Source organism: Ipomoea triloba, chromosome 10, assembly GCF_003576645.1.
Source record: "Ipomoea triloba cultivar NCNSP0323 chromosome 10, ASM357664v1".
NCBI classification, from domain to species: Eukaryota; Viridiplantae; Streptophyta; class Magnoliopsida; order Solanales; family Convolvulaceae; genus Ipomoea; species Ipomoea triloba.
Window position 1 is genome coordinate 14,003,005 of NC_044925.1, and position 20,977 is coordinate 14,023,981.

The following is a 20,977-nucleotide window of genomic DNA, read 5'->3' on the forward strand; positions in this document are numbered from 1 at the left end:
TACACATAATTACCATGCGGAATAGGCACTTTAAGCTCATCTTTATTCCGTGGTNGTCCTAGATAGAAAGTGTGAGGCCTTTGGAGTTCTTTCTCCACTTTTGACCACTTGGATCGTTGAACTCGGGTTCAGTGGTCATCGCCCGGTCTAATACTGATCCCCTGGACTTATAGGAGCGTTGGAATGATTCCTAGCTAGCCTCACTAGGTTCATAAGAACGACACCTACCCGAACATAGAGTGACTATACTTAAGTGTGCACACCCCCGTAGGAGTACCTTTTCCTTCCGGGTGATATAGTACTCGGCGAATAGACTTCGCCCACAGTATGATTGATCATACACATAATTACCATGCGGAATAGGCACTTTAAGCTCATCTTTATTCCGTGGTTAATAAGATCCTTCACCACTTTACTAGAACTAAGGTTTGAAAACATTTTTCTACTCTTTCTTTTTCTTGCATTGAAAATATTTTGAACATACTTGGGTCAATTCCGATACTCGGAAATTAATCCTCCTTTTTAACCCAATTCAAAAATCTTCCTTTTCTTTTGCCAAACACTTGGATGATCCACTAACATCCTTTCACAAAAGTAAATCAAGTGTAACTACTCTACACTTTCAACTCCACAATTATCACATAAACCTCACATTTGGCACATACATCTCAATGCATATAACATATACATTTCCCAACTTCAACCTAGACATAACACATAAAATATATTTATTCTTCTCACTAACCACATATATAATTGTGGGTTATACATACCATGTACTATACACAAAATGTGACATTTCAACGTATATATATATATACATAATACAACATGTTATTAATACATACATACCCATATATGTACATATATATATACATATAGGTTAAATATCCACACACCCCACGTATATAGATATATATACATACATACAATACACATAAATATATATATATATATATATATATATATATATATATATATATATATATATATATATATATATATACAATAATTCACTTGCAACACACCAATATACACACCATACCTTATAATTATATATATATATACTACACTACACGTATCTACACTACATATATATATATATCACCTATATAAATATATATATATATATACTACTCTACACGTACATACATACTATATATATGTACATAATATTTATAAATATATATATATCACACTACAAGTACATATATACTACACATATTTTAATATACATAGTGTGCTCAACTTCATGGTTTAGGCACATTAACAACCACCTCATACCAATAATAAAAACAAAAGTTAGCTTTGCAAGATGCTATATGATCCTGTTAGAATAAAACATTTCTTGGGGTAGCAAAGGGAAAATAAGTATTCTCACTATGACAAACATCATTAAAAAAAAATCAATTTTTCATATGTTAAACATTACATCCACAAGTTCTAACAAAATGTTAAAAGAGAATCCAAAGCTAGTATGTTAAACTCATAAATTGAAATTTTATAAAGACAAATAAAACTTGCTAAGTCTATGAAAATATTTCTGTAGAAAACCACTATAAAACTTTAGATATCAAGTATTCAATCAATAGCAATATGTACCTTTTTGTAGATCAAGTTGCCAATCTTGATGATGTCATATATATTAATCAAAAACTTAAGCTTTGTCTCATGAACTATTAATTTAATGAGTTGATATGAGTTTCATGCCAATTATTTTTTGGTTAGTGGTCTCTTTCGCACTTACATATAGTTAATCCATTCACAAGCATGTCAAGAAAAGAAACCATCTAGTTTTCAGAAAGTAAACACCTCATTTAGCAATTATTGATCTCAGGCAAGTAAAGTAACCTTCAATTATGAAAAGCAACCCATAGCTCACGGAAGTGAATCATTTCCATATATTGTAGATAATTAAGTAGCCTTGTTAAGATCCAACTCCAAGCTCAAAGCTAACAAAAGTTTAAGAAGGTACATTATCACACTTGAAGGAAAAATTCTTGCAGAAAAATGAAAGAACCTGCATACTGGATCCTCCCTATTCCTCTGCTCCTCTCCTCTCTGTTCTTGCTTGGCTCTCAATTTATCTAAAAAAAAAGGTTTCATTCCTAATCCAGGTAGCATAAGGAAGAAGATTAACCCCCTTTTTCAACCTGTACTCTTCATGGAATGTGCTGTCAGCCTCGATTACAATTTACAAATTACCAATTACCGGAACTGAATAAGCAAATTAACAATAGATGAAGTTAAATATGCAAACATCTTCATATGACAATTGACAAATAAGACCTTGTCCATGAAGCAACCTTGTCATGCAATTTGATGAACCTGGCAAACAAAAATACTTCTTGTCAATACTACTGACACTCACAGTATAAATTCAGTCCAAATAAGATGCAATTACATCAAGATGAAAGTGATAGGAAATAGCTAAAAGATTAAAGCAGACAATGATATCATTTGATATGGACATAATTTGATAGCTATGAAATCATGGTTAGATATCATCCAACACTGTTAATATAAGTGTAAAACTATATTGCAGAGAAGATTAAAAACTGAGAAATACATTTGCCACAGAGAGATGAGCAAAGGAGTATCAATTTCCAAAGAATTTAATCAACATGGTTTATACAGACATAAGTGAGGTAAAAAATTACATCAATAAAATTAACCATACAATGACGAGGAAGAACATTTGTATATACTGCTACCAAATAAGGAGAGGATAAGATAAATTTAAAAAATATCCGCATTACATCTTACTATAAAATTACTTTATTATGCTCAAAAAGCCAAACATGCACCTAAAATTACTTCATTATGCTCAAATATTGCAGCAATCGTTCTCGGGTGAACTTTTAAAGTGTTGATAAATATTTTCAGTAATCTAAAAAACTATGGGTTGAAAGTCAATTTTCTCACCAATTCTCCTTAGATGATGATCTGTGTAGCAATCTATATTTGAACTATAATACTCATTAGCAAAATAATAGTAAAACTTCTAGTACGGGTACTAGTGTTAGCTAGTATGCAGCAATACTAGGAATTAACACTTGGCATAGACCAAAACATCTAAAAATAATTCAAAAATGGACACTATAAGATTTGACTAGTTGGCTTACCTCGAAGGTCATTGTATAAGCTGTGGCTAACTAATATCTTTCCATGAGATAACAACTTCTTTAAAGATTTTGTAGGAATGCAAAAAAAAAAAAAAAAAAAAAAGTTTGAGTGATCTTTTGGCATAAATCTAGGACACCCCAAATAACAAGATTTACATGTACATCAGCCGAGGAACAAGTAACTCCATCTAAATTTGTTGCACTAATTCATGTAGTATCAGTTCTGTAATCTGCAATTGCATTACTGGGCTTTACAAATTCATCAAGTTTAACCTGAAGTATTCCAAACTCCACAGTGATTTAAGGTGACCCATGATGAAAAATATTATAATAAATGCAAAATCAAAATCTGTAAATTAAATCATCAAAAATACTCCTGTTGTCAACTAGTTTAGGTAAATACACCTTACACTTCTTATTAGAACTATATTGAAAAATACCTTTAAATTCTAATCAGAACATATTAATTATTCAATATGCAAACTATAAGGAGAAAATAGAACAAAGGAATAAAATGTCAAAATGCTAAAAGAGGTCAAATAATCTGTGAACAAAACCAAGCTATCTATTTCCATGGTAATGAATGGTAGCAAGCTAGTAAATGCACTAGTCCAGAAGTCAGAACCATATACAAATATATGCACATATTTAATAATCATGGTAAAAGGAAATGACTAATAATTATTAGCAGCTAGATCATACTTAGATCTATCACAGCTATCTGCAAAATATGCCAAAACTAGCTGCCTCCTCCAGAACCAATAAGTAGCTACTCTAAACCAACACCCAGATCTATCAAAGCAAAAACTAGCTGCCTCCTCTAGAACCTGCAGAAACTACAACAAATTGTTGCTTCCTAAGCCTTCTCAGAGGCCTCATTCCCCCTTAATAAGCTGAAACCATCATCAAAACCCAACATCAAACCAAACCAAAACACCTCAATATCCATCATCAATCAAAACCAACAAGGAATCCACACTCAAGCTTGATGCATATCTGCAGAGATTACAGCAGATTGTAGCTAGCTATATCCTACAGCCACCCCAAAACTGCAGCAGCTAATCCTTGCAACGTCATCCCCTAACCTCACATCAAAAACCACTTGAAAAAACCCAAATCCCACCCCCAAATCTGCTACATCCTGCAACCAAAACTGCAGGTTGCATCAATACCCTAGACTATTATGTTTATTTCTAAACCCATCACTTAAAAATAGGAATAATTCATAATAAATTTAAATATATATAATAAAAAAATAAATCACAAAAAAGTAAATAAAAAAATAAAGCTAGAGAGAAAGCTATCCTATTATAACTCATGAGAGCACAAATCACCCAAATGATACCAAAAATAGAGTTTATACATGAATGCTTGGGTGGAGATTAGTTGATTAGGGTTTGTATTTACCTGGAAATGAATCTTCTCTTGTAAGCTTGGGTCCTTTGGAAGACTTCCACTGGGATTTTGCAGAGATGAAGGCTAGGTATTATGATGAAATAACGACATTAGAAGAAGAAAAAATTACATTGTACCGTAGTGTAGTGAGATGAGGGGAAAACCAGAGACGCAGAGTGCGATGCTGCTGTGGAAACTACGATCTTCTTGTAGTGGAATCGGCGGTGGTGTCACGGAGCGGTCGCAGTGGAATTGACAGTGTGTCTTGGAGCGGTGCCAATGATACTGCCGGACTGCTGCTACGAAAACTGCTATCGAAACCTTCTTCACCCAAATGGTAGTTTAGGGAGATTATGGAAAGCTGTACTGGTAGTGTAGTGAAATTATTAGACACATTTTTTTCTTCTTAATGGCGCCAAAGGATAAAAAGCTTTCCCGCACAATATTTTCACTTTTCCTGACGTTTTATGCTAAAAATGATTTTTCAAATAAAACATTTAGGGACATTTATTATAAAACGTCATTGATTCTAAATTTTTACTGACGAAATATATTATATTTCGTCAGCAAATATTACAAAAGATTTTATTGTCTCTACCAAAATATATAGTGACGTTATTTAATATAATGTCGCGAATTGTTATATTTAGCGACGTTTTTCAGAGCGTCGTTAAAATTTTCGTTGGTAAATGAAAGATTTCTTGTAGTGTTAGATAATGAAAATGAGGCAAGGCAACTATGCCAACGCCACTCTCGTGGTCATCGGCCTATCATATAGTCCATAGTCCCATTCTCATGGCAACTAGGCTAGGTGAGGCAAATTATCGAACACGTGGTGTGTTATTTGCCTTCCAATCCCCCTTCTCTCGAAGGCGGGAAGGAAACGTGCTAGGCTAGGCTAAGGAGTAACCCTACTCTCGTAGGTGAGACTCCTTCTCCAAACACCTCTCATATAGGTTGATCATCCCTATACAAGAGTCAAAGAAGATCACCACTAACACAATCAAACTCATAATCAAAGAAATTGCAAAACCTAGTTGATCAATTCAAAGCTCAAGAATATCCATACAAAATTGCTCAATCCAAATCTACAAAAGACTTAGCTAATCATGTCTAGAATTGAAATCATCATACAATTGAACAATTGAAAACAAATAGAATCAAAATCAAAGCACAAATCAACAATCAAATCAAAACCTAAGAATGGAATTATAAGACTAGAAATGGAAATTTACTTGAGTTGAAATAGGAATCTTGAAACAATCTTGAGCAATGCAATGTTGAAGTGGAAGATCTTCTCTAAATCTAGCTAGATGAATTGAAATTTGAGTGGAATTGAAGTGGGGAAGTGTAGGGAATTTAGACCTAAATCTAGAGAGAGAATTTTCTAAACTGAACTAAGATGGAAGTGTGTTGGGATCCCTTGCAAAATGGCTTAATTTCCTTTTTAAACCTCGCCCAACCGCCAAAATCTTCGCGACGGACGCACGGCTGGACGCGCGTCCACTGCGCGTCCAGCGTGCCTTCTGCTGCACAGGTTTGAAACTTCTGCGGGCTGAAACTTGGACGCGGGCGTCCACCCCGCGTCCACCGTGTGTCCATAGCAGACCTCTCAAACTTCTGCGGGCTAGAAATTGGACGCGAGCGTCCACCCCGCGTCCACCGCGCGTCCACAGCAAACTGCTGTTCTGCTGTGCAAAACTTCAGAGGACGATATTTTGGACGCAGGGGCGGACGCGCGTCCACTGTGCGTCCAAGTCCTGTTCATTGCTCCAATTTCGGCCCGTGAATCTATCTCTGAAATCCATGCCATTTTCCACCTTTTTGCACATCTTTTTACCTACAAAATGATTAACCAAGCGTGGAACGGGGTCCAATAGCAATAACAAGCATTTTAATGCAATTAAGGGCCAAATCAAACATAAAAGCTTTCAATTGTGCGCAAGATGATACTAAAACGACCTTGTAAAGGTGGCGTCTTTTGCACTTATCAATATCCCTATATGTCTATGAATCTATGTATAAGTGGTTTGCATTATTTGGTATTTTGAAAATGTGTGTACTTATATGTATGAGTTTACATGTCTATAAGGATATACCGTATGTATGAAATAAGATTATATATATATGTGTTCTTGTATTTATACGTATATGTATCATATTGCCTATGTATGGAATTTTTATATATATTTTATGTAAATATACGTATATAAATGATATATGTGCAAATTGAATTAGGTGATTTAATATGCAGTAAAATTATATATATATTTATATAAATAAACGTATGTACTGTACAGCATGTATGTATAAATTTGGTGATTTAGTAAGTAATATATTTATATATTTGTGTTGTACGTAGGTATGTATATAGATTAATTATATTATAATTCCCTATATTTACGTATGGGTGTAGTAGTGAATACATGATTGTATATATCTTATTTATATATATGTATGATTATGTATTGTCTGTGTGTGTGTGTATGTACATATATATATATATAGATTCCGTATTTATTTATCTATATTACTTGTATTGTACGTATATGTTATACCCTACGTGAGTAATTGTATTTCTAAGTAGTATGGTATTTATGTGCTTAGTACCGTATAAATAATTAAAAGGATGTTTATTTTATCTTATTTTATTTTTATTAAATTGCCGTATGTGATCATATATGTGTAATTAGATGTATTGTTCGTATTTGATAAATTATGTATGTATAGAACCGTATGAATAAGCATATTTATTCTCTTAAAAGTAATTATTTTATTTTATATATTTATGTGTGCCGTATGGATTATGGAAGTATACGTGTATGTGTATAATTAAAATTATAAATATTTATTAGTATTGCATATGTGTGGTTTGTAGAATTTGTAGGTATATTGGTTATAGTATATATATTTCTGTACGTAAATACCTAGTTTTTACAAAATAATGATTTTTATAATTAGTATATATAAGTTAGTTTGAATTAATAGATAGAAGGATACCTTAATATTTTTCTCTGGTGCTTATTGATAATAATCTTGGATCAAGTATGATGAAAGTTTTCTTATATTATTTTATGAGATTAAGAATTTAAGAATTTTGAGGAAAGTAAAGTTTTTAATCAAAAGTATCTTTTTGCAAATTACCATGTGATTTATGGTGTGAAAAATGATTTGGATTAAATACTTTCTTAAAGTTTGGAAGCTATGTGAAATTTGAAAATTTAATGTTGAGGAGTGCCCGTAAGGAACAATCCTCGGGTACTAGGACACTATGGTGTGTTCTGTAGAGGCAGGTCAGTGTACTCTAAAATGAAAATTGACTAATATATATTAATTGGTAATATTGTTTCTATATTCACGTATCAATACTATTAATAAAAGTAAAATTATACTCTTCAACTTTTCCGCACAAACTAATATTATTAATTAATTGTTAAAAAATTAATAAAGTTTAATTGATAAAAAAATATTTATCAAATTATGAGAATAATTATACCATTATAACTGTGAGAGTAATGAAAAAAATATGCGTAATTTTATAAGAAAAAGTAATTTATTAATTGTTATTTACACCAATAATAATACTCCAATACTTATCTATACTTCTATATCTATACTACTATTAATAAAAATAAAATCATCTTTTGTGAAATTCACGCCCAAATAATAGTAAAGATAAAATGGAAAAGAATAATTGATATTACTAGTTGATTGAAAATATAAAAAAAAATCCTAATCTATACTATATATAAAAGTATAATCTTCCTATTTCATTTTCACGCACAAACTTTTGTTGTCAATTAATTAAATATTTTATTGGTCAAATAATTAATAAAGCTTTTTTGGTAAGAAAATGTATAATGAAAATTAACTAATATCTATTAATTGGTAATATTGTTTCTATATTCACGAATCAACACTATTAATAAAAGTAAAATCATACCCTTCAACTTTTCCGCACAAACTAATATTATTAATTAATTGGTAAAAAAATTAATAAAATTTAATTGGTAAAAAAATTTTATTTACCAAATTTTGAGAATAATTAACCCATTATAATTGTAAGAATAATGAAAACAAATTCTGTGTAATTTTATAAGAAAATATAATTTATTAATTATTATTTACACCGATAATAATAATTCAAATACTTTTGTAGTAAACTTATAATAAAATAAATGTATATGTTTAATATTAAAATTTTTTTATAATTTCATCTTTATTTTTATTATCTAAATATATAATAAAAAATTTATCCTTTCATCGCACGGGTAATTGGACAATTATTTGCTCTAATTCGATCCAACCAATTTCATCAATTGCGCTATATAATATTCGATGTTATAATTTATATAATCGTATATTGATCCAAATATTTTTAAAATATTATAACCAATTCATTCGTGCAACGCACGAAAGGAAATACTAGTCTATACTATATATAAAAGTAAAATCTTCCTATTTAATTTTTTCCCGCCCAAACTTTTGTAGTCAATTAATTAAATATTTTTTTCAAATAATTAATAAAACTTATTTGGTAAGAAAGTGTAAAATAGAAATTAACTAATATCTATTAATTGGTAATATTGTATATTCATGTATTAACATAATAACATAATACCGTGTAGAAAAGACATATTAATTAGGTAATAACATAATAACATAAATGGTAATATTATGTATGGTATAATTGGTTTTTATTTTGACCAACTTCCATATAAAGGGTACATATTTTGTTTACGTTTTGTATTTCCGTATATATGGTAGAAAACATGAATGAAAATCAAGAGTATTTTGGATGCTTATTTTATTTTCAACCATTATTCAATACACATATATTACAATATTTTCAGCCAGTATAATTACCTAATAATTATTGTGGTAATTAAGATATTAATTACACAGATATTAGTATAATTGAATAATAATTATTACGTTAATTAAGCTAATAATTACACATATATTAGAATACTAACAATTAAACATGGACTGTTGGATTTTTATATAATAATTACAATTAATTCATTCAGATATGGGGAAGGTAGAAAAAACTAAATGCATATGGTCAAATGATATACTGAAGGTATAAATGAATAATTACACATATATTTGCGTAATTGCCTAATAATTATTATGGTATTTAAGCTAAACATTGGTCGTTGGATTTATTTGTATAATAATTAAAATTAAATTATTTTTCATTTTTTCCATATTTATTTTAGTAATAATATAATTACATAAGTCATATTACGTATCGATCTTTTAAGATAATTGTAGACAAACAAGTCATATATTATTCAATTAATTCAGTGATACTTTTGCACTAATCTTATAATTAAATAAATGTGCACATTTAATATTAGATTTTTTTAATAATTTTCTTTAATTTTATTATCTAAATATATAATAAAAAAAATTTATCCGTGCATTGCACGGGTAATTGGACCATTATTTGCTCTAATTCAAGCAAAGAAAACATTAGAAAGCATAATTGATTCAACTAGTATCATCAATTGCACTATATAATATTCAATGTTATAATTTATATAATTGTATATCGATCTAAATATACTTAAAATATTATAACAAATTCATTCTGTACACGGGTAAAAATACTACTCCGTAGTTATTATAATACAATTATCGTATAATTAGTACTATAAAATTCACCCTCTAGGCAATGCTATGCTTATAAGTATAATTTCGTTAATTAATCCTTGCGCCTCTTTGCATTGTAATAGAGTTAGTAGTATTAAAAAAAAAAAAAATCCTTCCGCTTCTTTCGCACATTCCTTAGTCCTTCATTTGCTGCAGTCACAGCTCCGTCTCTTTATTCCCTAACTCATTTTACAGGACTTCTCAATTCCCAAACGGAGATTCCCGAATGCCCACTCTCTCCTAGATAGTAGAGTCGAGAGAAAGAGAGAGATAGAGGGTGTACAACCCTGAGTATTGTAAATTAAATTATATTTATTTAATTCTAAATTTTAATTTCATTTTTCTTAGTTAGATTTTGGAATAATTATTGCTCAAATCTGTACTTAAATTAAAGGTGAGCGGGTTAAAGCTCAGTTTAATCTATTTGAATTGGATCGAAGTTCATATTAGTGTTTTATTTTAAAAAAATTGATTGATTGATTCCTCGGATTTTTGGTTCTCTTTTCTGCCGGAGTAATTTAATCTGCATGAACGGCGGAACGTTGGGAGGGGAATTGTTGTAGTCGTTGTGAAAGTTTGTTGGCGGTGGAATCATCCACAACATGTCTGCCGTAGTGTGCGGAAAAAGGTCCAGCATCTTCGAGGATTTACAGTCATCGTCGTCGTCTGAATTGCCGGCATCGGCTCCGGTATCGAAACGAATCCGTTGCTCGACTTTCTCTCCACCCAGGTCCGCCGCCGCCCCCAGTCTGTTCCCTGTTGCTTCCGTGACATCAATCTCGTCACCTCTCGATTATTTGATTGCTCGCTACCCTGGCATGGACAAACAGGTTTTAGTTCATTTTCACCTAAAAAAAAATATTCTTCTTTGGTTTTTATTAGTCCCATTTTACATGTCTTTTACTGTATCATTCATATCAAACCAATTCTTTCTTTTTTCCTTAGTATTTTTAACATAGTTTCTCAATATATATATACTAATATTAAACTTAATATAATGAAAAATTGAATTGTAAATATAGTCGAGCTTCGGTTCGTTAATTGAACCAGACACATCAAATGGGATGGACAGAGGTATATGAGTTTTAGATGTAAATATTTGGCTGCTGTATTGAATTTGTAAATCTGGGTTTTGAATTACATATGATCATTTTATTGAATATAGTGATTAGCATTTCATTGGCTATCTGTATGGATGACATGAATTTGATGGTAATTTGTCAGAGAGTTCAGCATTATATTTCATTTCTCATTGTGCTCTAAGGGCATGGCTTATAGAAAGGTATTCTAAGATTAGCGGAGTGTAATATTATTTTGTGTGTTTAGTTAAGAATTAAGATTGCTGGGATGTAATGTTACCTTAAAATTCACTATAAAAATGATATTATACCGAATAAAGGGTAAAATTGAAATATTTGTAATTAATGTTAGTATGTTACAATACCTAAGAAAATGTAAGTAATCATACTATCCTCACTTCACCTTATTTTCTTATGTGACAGTAATGTAATGTATATGAGAGTAACGTAATTTGTTACATTACTGAATGTTATCACATGATTTGAACTAAACAAGGTTATATAACACAATGTGCTCATATTACCCTGGTAATGTTGTATTATTTGAAGTCAATGCCCCTAAAAGTACACTTGTCATGACTTCCGAATTCTGATGCAGAAATGCTTGATTGCAGTAGTACTTTTGTTGATTTTTATATGTGATATGTTTTCTGAATCATTTTGTGGTGTGTGATACACTTATGGGTATTCACATAATCACATTATTTGTTCAGCTGTTAAATTCGGACACTTAATGTATGATACAATGGCATTTAACGGATTGAGAATTTTATTATCACTGAGCCTTATTGTTTGATTTCATTTGCAATATGAGGAACTTTCACATACATTATAGTCTATATTGTAAAATTTATGGCTTGTTTTTATGAATTTCTTCTTTGTTGACTGGCTGCATATGTCTGGATTTTGTTAGTAGGGATGACCGGATGACCAATGCCCTTGGGATTTTTTTTCTCTTTTCTTTTGTTTTTGTTTTTTCTGTGTTGTGGTGGACGGGGGTAGATAAAATAATTTCCAATAGAATGTGTTCAATGAAAATGGATTTTAACTATGCTAGCCCCTGCTTAGTCTCTATCATTCGGGTTCTTACTAATGTTTGAATCATATCTCGATTAATAATGCATGTCTGACAAGTATCGTTCAGCAGTATTACCAGTTAATGCTCACATATTTCACTTGTTTGAAAACTGTGAGACTAAAATGCATACCTATGTTTGTAAAAAGGACATGGTCCTGCTAATTTTACACTTATAAAGGAAACATGGAAGAATCTTGTAATATATTAGTTTAGAATGCTTTATGTTTTTAAATTTCATTCTCACTTGTGTGTTAAAAATTTTCTTTCATTGAATCATTGCCCTTTTTGATAGTTTAGAATGTAATATATGAGTATCTTGTAATTAACATTAACATGGAGGATTATGAAAGAACTTAAAACTTAAAAGCATGGAAACCAAAATCATTTTTTCTTAAAGATATTATCTGTGTACTCAGATCCAACAATTGGTACAACAACAAGGTAGTTATGTTAAAGATGAATCAAATATGAAATTATTATTAATCCATATCTGTGAGGAGGACTTTGATAGCTTCAAAGTTGAAGTGTTTTAATTAAAATGAAATTACAATAATGGTATTAATACAAATGCGTAACTTTGCATCTAGTTCTTTATGCTGAAGAAATTGTTTATCTTTGTTAGTGCCCATGTTCAACTCAATGCTTGTGTCCATATTTGTCTTTCATAGGATAAGAATCTTGCCCATTTTTGCAATCTTTCTCAAAATGATTTAACACAATAACATGGCACCGTTAGAAGCATACACATAATCTTCAAGAGAAACAAGGAAAAATTGGTTCATTTGGAGAATTTAAAGTTTCAGTTTTCTAGAGAACTGAAAAATTATTTCCTGTTTTCAAAATGAAAAACTGTGCTAGTAAACATGTTTTCTGTTTTCTGTTTTCCAGTTTTCTAAATTTCCAGAAAATTAGAGAAAATTTCCAGTTAGTAAACGGGCCCTAAAGGTTTTATTAGAAGTTTTAGGGTTGTTTGGTTCATGGGGTTAAACACAATGAATGAGAATGAAAGTCATACACATCGTTTGGTTGACAACTTTTTAATAAACAAGTATAGGATTTGATTACCCATATAATTACAAAACCCATTACCTAATCTAAATCAAGTATCATTCCATTAATTCAGCCTTATCCCTCCTCATTCCATCGCCTCTTCATTTTGTCGCCTCCTAACTCCGTCGACTTCGTCACTGCATTGGCTACTCACTTCATCGCCACTCTTAAGATCAATTGCTTTGATTTTTGTTTTTGTATTTTTAAAACCTTTATTCTGATTATAGGGTCATACATAACCAAACATCAATATTGGTAATCATTCCAATTCCACTCTACTACCAAATATGCAAAATACTTTCACCAAAACCCATTCCAATTACCAAGTATTTGATTCAATGTTCGAACCAAACACACCCTAAATAAGTAATTGCTCTGTATATTGGAAGCACCATGAGGCTGAATCCAAGTACATGAAATGCACTTACACAAAAACACATTTGGGCTAACTATTAATCCCAAGCCAAATGTTTACTACTCCATACTAACACGCCTGCAATATAAGGTAGATTGATGCACTATAACTAGATAGAAACTTTCCTAGGCCTCGGATTTTTTTTTTTGATTTCCAAATTGTTCCTGCTCCTCTTCTCATAATAAATGCTGCTTTAGGTGCTTTTTAAAATATTCTCTCTTTTCTCCTGTTAAGAATATTTTCTTTCATTGATTGCACCTTGATTCAATGCCTATTAGCAGCTGCTTTGTCTCCTCAGATGAATTGCAACATATTTTCTCCTTTCTCTTGTTATGCATGTTTTCTTTCCCTGGTTGCACCTTAATTCAATGCCTATTATCAGCTCTTGCTCTTTCATCATCTCATCCAAAGGAGAATGCAAGAATTTCTACAAGATTCAATGGTTGCCACCTTGATTAAATGCCTATTAGCAGCAGCTCTTTCCCTGTAATCATCTGATCCAAAGGAGACTGTCAAAAGGTGCACAAGATTCAACAGTTGCCACCATGATTCAATCTCTGTTAGTAGCACATGCCTTGCCATCATCTAATCCACAGGAGACTTCAAGGAGTTTTTAATTATTTTATTATTTATTTTATTTTATTTTCCCAGTCCATATGCACTTTGTTCATGTTATCAGCCTCCATATAGCTCTTCAATGTTGCCCCTACATCCTAAATCAACCCATCACTTGAGTACTCACAGTTGTCTTCATCAATGCTGAAGTTACCCCTTTTTGTATCACTTTCCTCTAGAGGTGCTAATATCAGTGCTGATTCTGGATCTTCTCTTTTCTTTTTGTTGAGGTTCTCCTTTGCTTGATCAATCCTTAACAGCTCTTGCACCTTATTTTGCTTGCACCAATTTCAACGATTTTCCTAGAGCTGAAGGTTCTGTAAAAGAACAACAAAAAAATCTCTTAATACATTCTAATTGTTTCAAGAATTTCTGCTGAATAAGTGAACATACTTTCAAGTTTGTCTAGATTGCTAATTCCAATTTGAACCACTAACAAATGGTTTCTCATGCTCAAAGGGTTATTTTTCCTAAAGTTTAAAATTTTAAGTTTGGATGTGGGGATGCGGGTCATCACATTTGTTATTGCATTAGTGTGAATTGATTAGAAGGGTAGGACTTATGGATTACTTGATTCTAAATGATATTCAGGATTAGAGGGGAGATTGTTCCACTTGAGGATTGTTGTAATTGTTGAAGGAAATGGAACTAAAACTATAGGCATTACACCAATGTGATTTTTTTTTTTTTTTGAAAAAATGTGAAATTATTTCTAATGTTTTAAGTTTATGATGTACTTTGACAGATTAAACTCCTTTCTTTTCTCCTTTTGTTTTAAAGGAATTAATCTCATGCATGGTTAACTAATTGTACTTGTACTTAGGAATCACTTGTAGAAGGTTAGAACTTATAAAAACAATATCTAGATCCAGAGATCATGTATGTGTTGTGGTGTGTACTTAGAAGACTAAAGCCTGAGATAGGACAGATTCATATTTTCCTGTTTGACTGATCAAAACATTTCAAGTTTTGAAAGTGGATGTTATCTTAATTATTGCTAGATTTGATTTATATCATTTTGAGTTTTCTTTTTAACCGTAGTTGTTTGAAGCTTTTGGTAGATCGCAGAAACCTGTTTTTATTTGGCTTTAAATCTTTAATTCATTTCCTTATTTTCAAGGATATTTCTTCGAGACTTGGTACTTGTTATAATCTAAGATTGGGCTAGGGTCACTTAACTAGTTTATAATGCACATGGGTCAAACCACACTAAAATATTGAATCCCAATCAATTAGCTAGTCTAACGTTTTGCCTTATAAACCTAAATGTTTTCTTCATAGTTATCAAGGCGGACTTTCTAGGCGAAATGCCGTCGATCGCCTAGTCGACTAGTCGACTAGGCGACCGCCTAGGCGATGAGTTATATATATATATATATATATATATATATATAAACCAATTAATATTAAATATAAAATGTTAGATTAATATTTTTGGGACTTTATGGTATTTGGCATCTCAAAAGTTCCTTGAAACTTGTTCCTTGAGACTTGTTCCTTGAGACTTAGCTCAACAGTCTTTCCTTTCTATGCCCATATGTGTATATATATAAATATCAGACCAGATATGAATATTTTCAACCTTTAACCTATTATTGGAGCAAGTTAGTGCCTGGGCTGGGTTCAGGGAGCGGTGGCGACTCCACGGCAAGGAGTCTGACCGCCATCGGAGAGCTCACGCGCCTTCACGCGCCACCGTCTCCGAGCTGCTCCGCCGTCACGCGCCGGCGCGTGCGGTGGTTTCCGGCGACTTCGCCGATACGTTTTTTTTAGGCGAGGCGAGCAGATTAGGCGGTCGTTCTCGACCGCCCGGACGCCTAGGCGTCGCCTAGGCGACGCCTTGATAACACTAACTTTTCTTTTTATTTTATCAATGTGGGAATCTTAATACTTCTCCTCAAGTTGACAATCGGACCATTTTGAATCTAACCGATTGACTACTTGAAATTGGATTGGACCCTTCTCTAAAACGAAAGCTTTGGACGCTACCAAAGTGTACCGAACAAGCGGGCTTACGAAAGCTTAGACGCCACAGGTAGACAACTGGGTGAACACAAAATGGACTGAACAGGCTTTCCATGTTATAATCTAAAGTTAGGCTAGGACCACTCAATTGGGCTATAATGCACATGGGCCAAAGCACACTAAAGGTTTGTTTGGAAACCTATAAAATGTTTTCCAAAAAATGATTTTAGGAAAATGATTCATTTTCCAGAATTTGTTTTTTATTTTCTAGTGTTTGGCAGAAAACTACTTTTTTTTCTTGGCTGAAAGTTAAGAAATTGCATTTTTCTGTTTGGTTCATTTTCTAGAAAATGAACATATTGTTTGTTATATAATAATAATAATAATAATAATAATAATAACTTAATAAGTGGTGGTGGTGGTGGTGTTGTGGTGGTGGTGTGATTGTGGGTGGTGATGGTGATGGTGGTAGTGGTGGTTCTGGTGTGGTGGTGGAAATGGTGGTGTGATTGTGGGTGGTGGTGGTGGTGGTGGTGGTGTGGTGGTGGTAATAATAATTTGAAACTAGCTTGCAAAGAAATGAGAGAAAAGAGAGAGACATGGGAAAATAAATTATTCAAAAAATGTCTTCCGACTAAAAATCTAGGAAGACATTTTCTGTCAAATTGGGAAAATCCGAAAAATGCCATCCGGAAGTCGTTTTCTGGATTTTCAAACGGACCTAAAAGATTGAATCCAATCAATTAACTAGTCTAACTCATAGCCTTATAAACCTATATGTTCTCTCTTATTTTATCGATGTGGGACTCTTAACAGTACTTTTTAAATGCCTTTATTTCTTTTAAGGGTAATTGTTTAGAACTTTGGTAGGTTGCCGATAAATATTCTTAAATTTGGTTTAAATGTATTCCCTTTTTCATTAAAAGGGTTATTTGAATTTTTTGCTAATTGTAAAAACTGCTCACTTAAATGCATTGCCATTTTTGTGGGTAGTTATTCAAAACTTTGGTACCATGAAATTTCTTCCATTTCTCTTATTGCTTCCCTTGAAAACGATTTCATAAATTTCTGCAAGAATTTCATTAGTCTATTTTCTCCGTTGGTGATCGTCCCGATGGTATACAATCTGACTGTTGATGGAATATATTCTATGGTTCTTTTTCTGCAAATTTCTCCATGACTGAGTTTGTCTTTAGAGTATTTAGTTGTATAGGTCACTTTGAAATCAATGATAACTTACCCCCACCCCCCACTCTTCTTTTGCAGTTGCTTGAAAGAGCACTTCAAGAATGTGGTGATGATCTTGATTCTGCTATCAAAAGCCTAAATGAGCTTCATTTGGGTTCTGGAGAGAATCTGGGGTTAGCTGCAGGAAAGCCTGATCATACCCCAGTGGCCAGCACAGAGATTTTAGCTCAAGGTAATTTCATTTGCCAATTTGTGTTTCTGTAATGTACATGAGTTTTTCTTTGATAATTTGTGCATTTCTTCTTTCTTTTTTTTTTTTTTTTTGGATCTCTTTTTTATGATTTTAATTACAAATGGTTTAAAACTTCAAGTTTGATTATCATACCGCTTGTTTGTACTTTTATGTAAATTGAACTTCTTAGTTTGGATGGGCTTAATATTGAGGTAAGAATTGATTTTAAATTAGTTGATGTTAATAAGGGCAATATAGAATCCAGAAATTACTTTTTACTTTCTTTCTCTAACATCATTATCTAAAATTCCTCTTAGTTTCAATATTGGTGTGTTGTCTTTGTTATAAATTGCTCCAAAAGGGCAAGTTTCTCTAGTTCTCAGATATAGGAATATAAGATCTTGTCCTCCCTATGCTATTTCAACTTTTTGTTTTTGTTTTTGTTTTAGTTTTTTTTTTTTTTTTTTTTTTTTTTAAATTTTAAATTTATTGTTTATTTTTTCATATTCTGATCTTGCTATCCTCTTGGGCTCTAGGTGCATTACTATAGCTGATGCCCTCTAATTGACCCTGATCTTAACTAAGATCTTGTGCCTGTTTATCATCCATGCTACTTGGGTGGATCACAATGTGTCAAAGCCCTAAATCTTTTATTACTTCTTAAGCATTCATATAGACAGGATAAAGGTATTGATCCTTTGCTTATAGCAAACCAGAATATTATGCTTTTCAGCCTGTTTCTATTAAACTAGTTGAAAATAATGCTATATCTAAGGATTTTTGTTGGGTAGTTTCCTGTCAACCCTCCAGTAGTGGTTTCTAAAGGGACCTGCGATGTCATTGGTGAAATCACACTTGAATACTTTCTTAAAATTCTTTCTGCTTTCTGTACATGTACATCAGGTTAATAGGAATTAGGAACACCGAACACCTTAACTGCTTTGAATATGTTGTACTAAAACTTTCTCAATGAGTAAGTCTGAAAGGCTTTATTTATTGGATAATGCTCCTCACATTTTGGTCCAGGTACAATAACAAATGATGGGGATGCCACACCACCTATGATGGGTCCATTTGCTGCAAAACAACCCCCCATGGACAGTGCTGAATGGGTGGAGCTTTTTGTCAGAGAAATGATGAGTGCCTCCAATATAGAAGATGCTAAAGCCCGAGCTTCACGGGCTCTTGAGGTCTTGGAGAAGTCCATTTTTGCATTTGCAAGGGAAGCAGCTTCTCATAGCCTCCAACAGGTGTGTTTTTAATTCATTTCTTACTTTTTCATTGCATTTCCTCGTTTTCCTTCGTTTCTTAATTAGCATTCAGCATTCTTGCCTTAGCAGAGATTGAACTTTTTCTTTTTCTGCTCCACCCCAAGGACCACTACCTTTACTCCCTCCAACTCACATGCGTCTTTCATTTGGTTTGCACTTTGCAGAATGAGAATTCCATTCCAATTCCTGAGGAATATAATTGCCATTCCTATATGTTTATTTGGCCTTTAACTCCATAGAATTCTGTTCAAATGTGGCCGCGCCTTCCCGTGCGGTCGGTGCGGTTCACACCACTATGTATACAAATATCCACTCAATGTTAGAAAATGCACCACAATGAAAATACACTATAACACCAAAAAAACACACCACACACTCAAAATAATGCACCATAACTCCCCTGACTCTAATGGTGCATTTCCTAACACTGTGTGGTGTATATTTGCATACTTAGTGGTATGTTTTTTGGTGATGCGTACCTAATGGTGCATATTTGTGTGGTGCATTTTCTAACATTAAGTGGTGTAGATTTGTATACATAGTGGTGCGGCCGCACTGACCTCGGCCGCACTTGATCATGACCCTATATATATATATATATATATATATATGTACATACCTACTGGTACGTACTTACATTCATAAAGTTCTGAAATTTTAAAATTTCAGAAGCTAGTAAATTAATATTATGCATGTAATGTTTCTTGGGATGTTTTAAACGTGTTGTGGGTATAAGCTAACCAAATTATGGAATAATTGCCAAGACCTTGTGGTCTAGTGGCACCAAGTTGCACTCCCATATGGGAGGCGGTATTGACTCTTTCTGCTTGTGCTTCAGTAGGTTGAGAAAGTAGTTATGAATAGATACTGCATTGTAATAGAGTTAGTAACATTCAAAAAAAAAATTATGGAATAATATTATTCTCTCTTCTACTTATTTATTTTTTAAATTTATTTTTATGAAACAAGCATGAAATAGTGTTCCTTCTGTGTGTCATTATATATAAATTCCCATTCATATTCTTTTCTGTTTACATTCTGCGAGCTCATTGAGCTGATGGGAATTGAACTAAAGAAATGGAGGGTCTGTTCATTGTTGACATTTGTTTGGTTCTCTGAAATGCAGGAGAACTTGGTGCTGAAGCAGAGGCTTGAAGCACTGCTACAGGAAAATAATATCTTGAAACGAGCTGTTTCCATACAGCATGAGCGACAAAAGGAATTTGAGGAAAGAGGCCAAGAATTGAATCATATGAAGCAGCTTGTGGCTCAATACCAAGAGCAGCTTAGGACTCTTGAGGTCAAATCAAATCCCTTTTCAAAGCTTTTCTTAGTTTTAATGTTCACTGTTCTATCGGGCACCATACTGATGCTTTACATTGTGCGTCCATTGATCAGGTGAACAATTATGCCCTTTCTATGCACCTAAAACGGGCTCAAGAAAGCAACTCCATGGCCGGTCATTTTCACCCTGACGTCTTTTAGTATGTAAGATCGATGAGCTTAGAGAACGTGGACTATGTCACTCTAGAACTAAGCATTTTCATATGCTTTTAGACTGATTTTTGCCACCATCTGGTATAGCTGCCCGGCCGGCTGCTAGTAAGCCAAAGGGTGCCTCTAAATTTGCTGTGCATGTGATTCAGATTTTTTTTTTTTTTTTTTTGTTTGGATCTGTTACTCTTGTGACTTTATAACAAATTAGTACTTTTGTGAGACATTTCTTGTGTGCCTGCTTATCATTATGTGTTCTAAGGCTCCTTAAATAGGTATTCTTTTTATGAATACTGTTTGATTTCAAGAAACCTAGGTACCATTTTTAAAATTTCAAATGGATAAACATCTCAGTTCCATTTTCTGCTTGGTATATGGCTTACTTTAAAGGCAACATTTAGTTTATAGATTA

General features: G+C 32.6%; 1 protein-coding gene across 1 annotated transcript; it reads left to right on the forward strand.

Annotated features, from left to right (window-relative positions):
• The first annotated feature begins 10,371 nt into the window (after positions 1 to 10,371).
• Positions 10,372 to 20,791, forward strand: LOC116031589. Its single transcript, XM_031273825.1, has 5 exons — positions 10,372 to 11,008; positions 17,647 to 17,800; positions 18,827 to 19,050; positions 20,198 to 20,371; positions 20,470 to 20,791. Exons 1-5 carry the CDS (start codon positions 10,781 to 10,783, stop codon positions 20,554 to 20,556), a joined length of 867 nt encoding a protein of 288 aa, XP_031129685.1. The 5' UTR covers positions 10,372 to 10,780; the 3' UTR covers positions 20,557 to 20,791.
• Positions 20,792 to 20,977: the final 186 nt, after the last annotated feature.

Coding starts and splice junctions, on each gene's coding strand:
- LOC116031589 (XM_031273825.1), top strand. CDS start 10,781: ATGTCTGCCGTAGTGTGCGGAAAAAGGTCCAGCATCTTCGAGGATTTA. Junction 11,009..17,646: donor ACCCTGGCATGGACAAACAG/GTTTTAGTTCAT, acceptor CTTCTTTTGCAG/TTGCTTGAAAGAGCACTTCA. Junction 17,801..18,826: donor CACAGAGATTTTAGCTCAAG/GTAATTTCATTT, acceptor ATTTTGGTCCAG/GTACAATAACAAATGATGGG.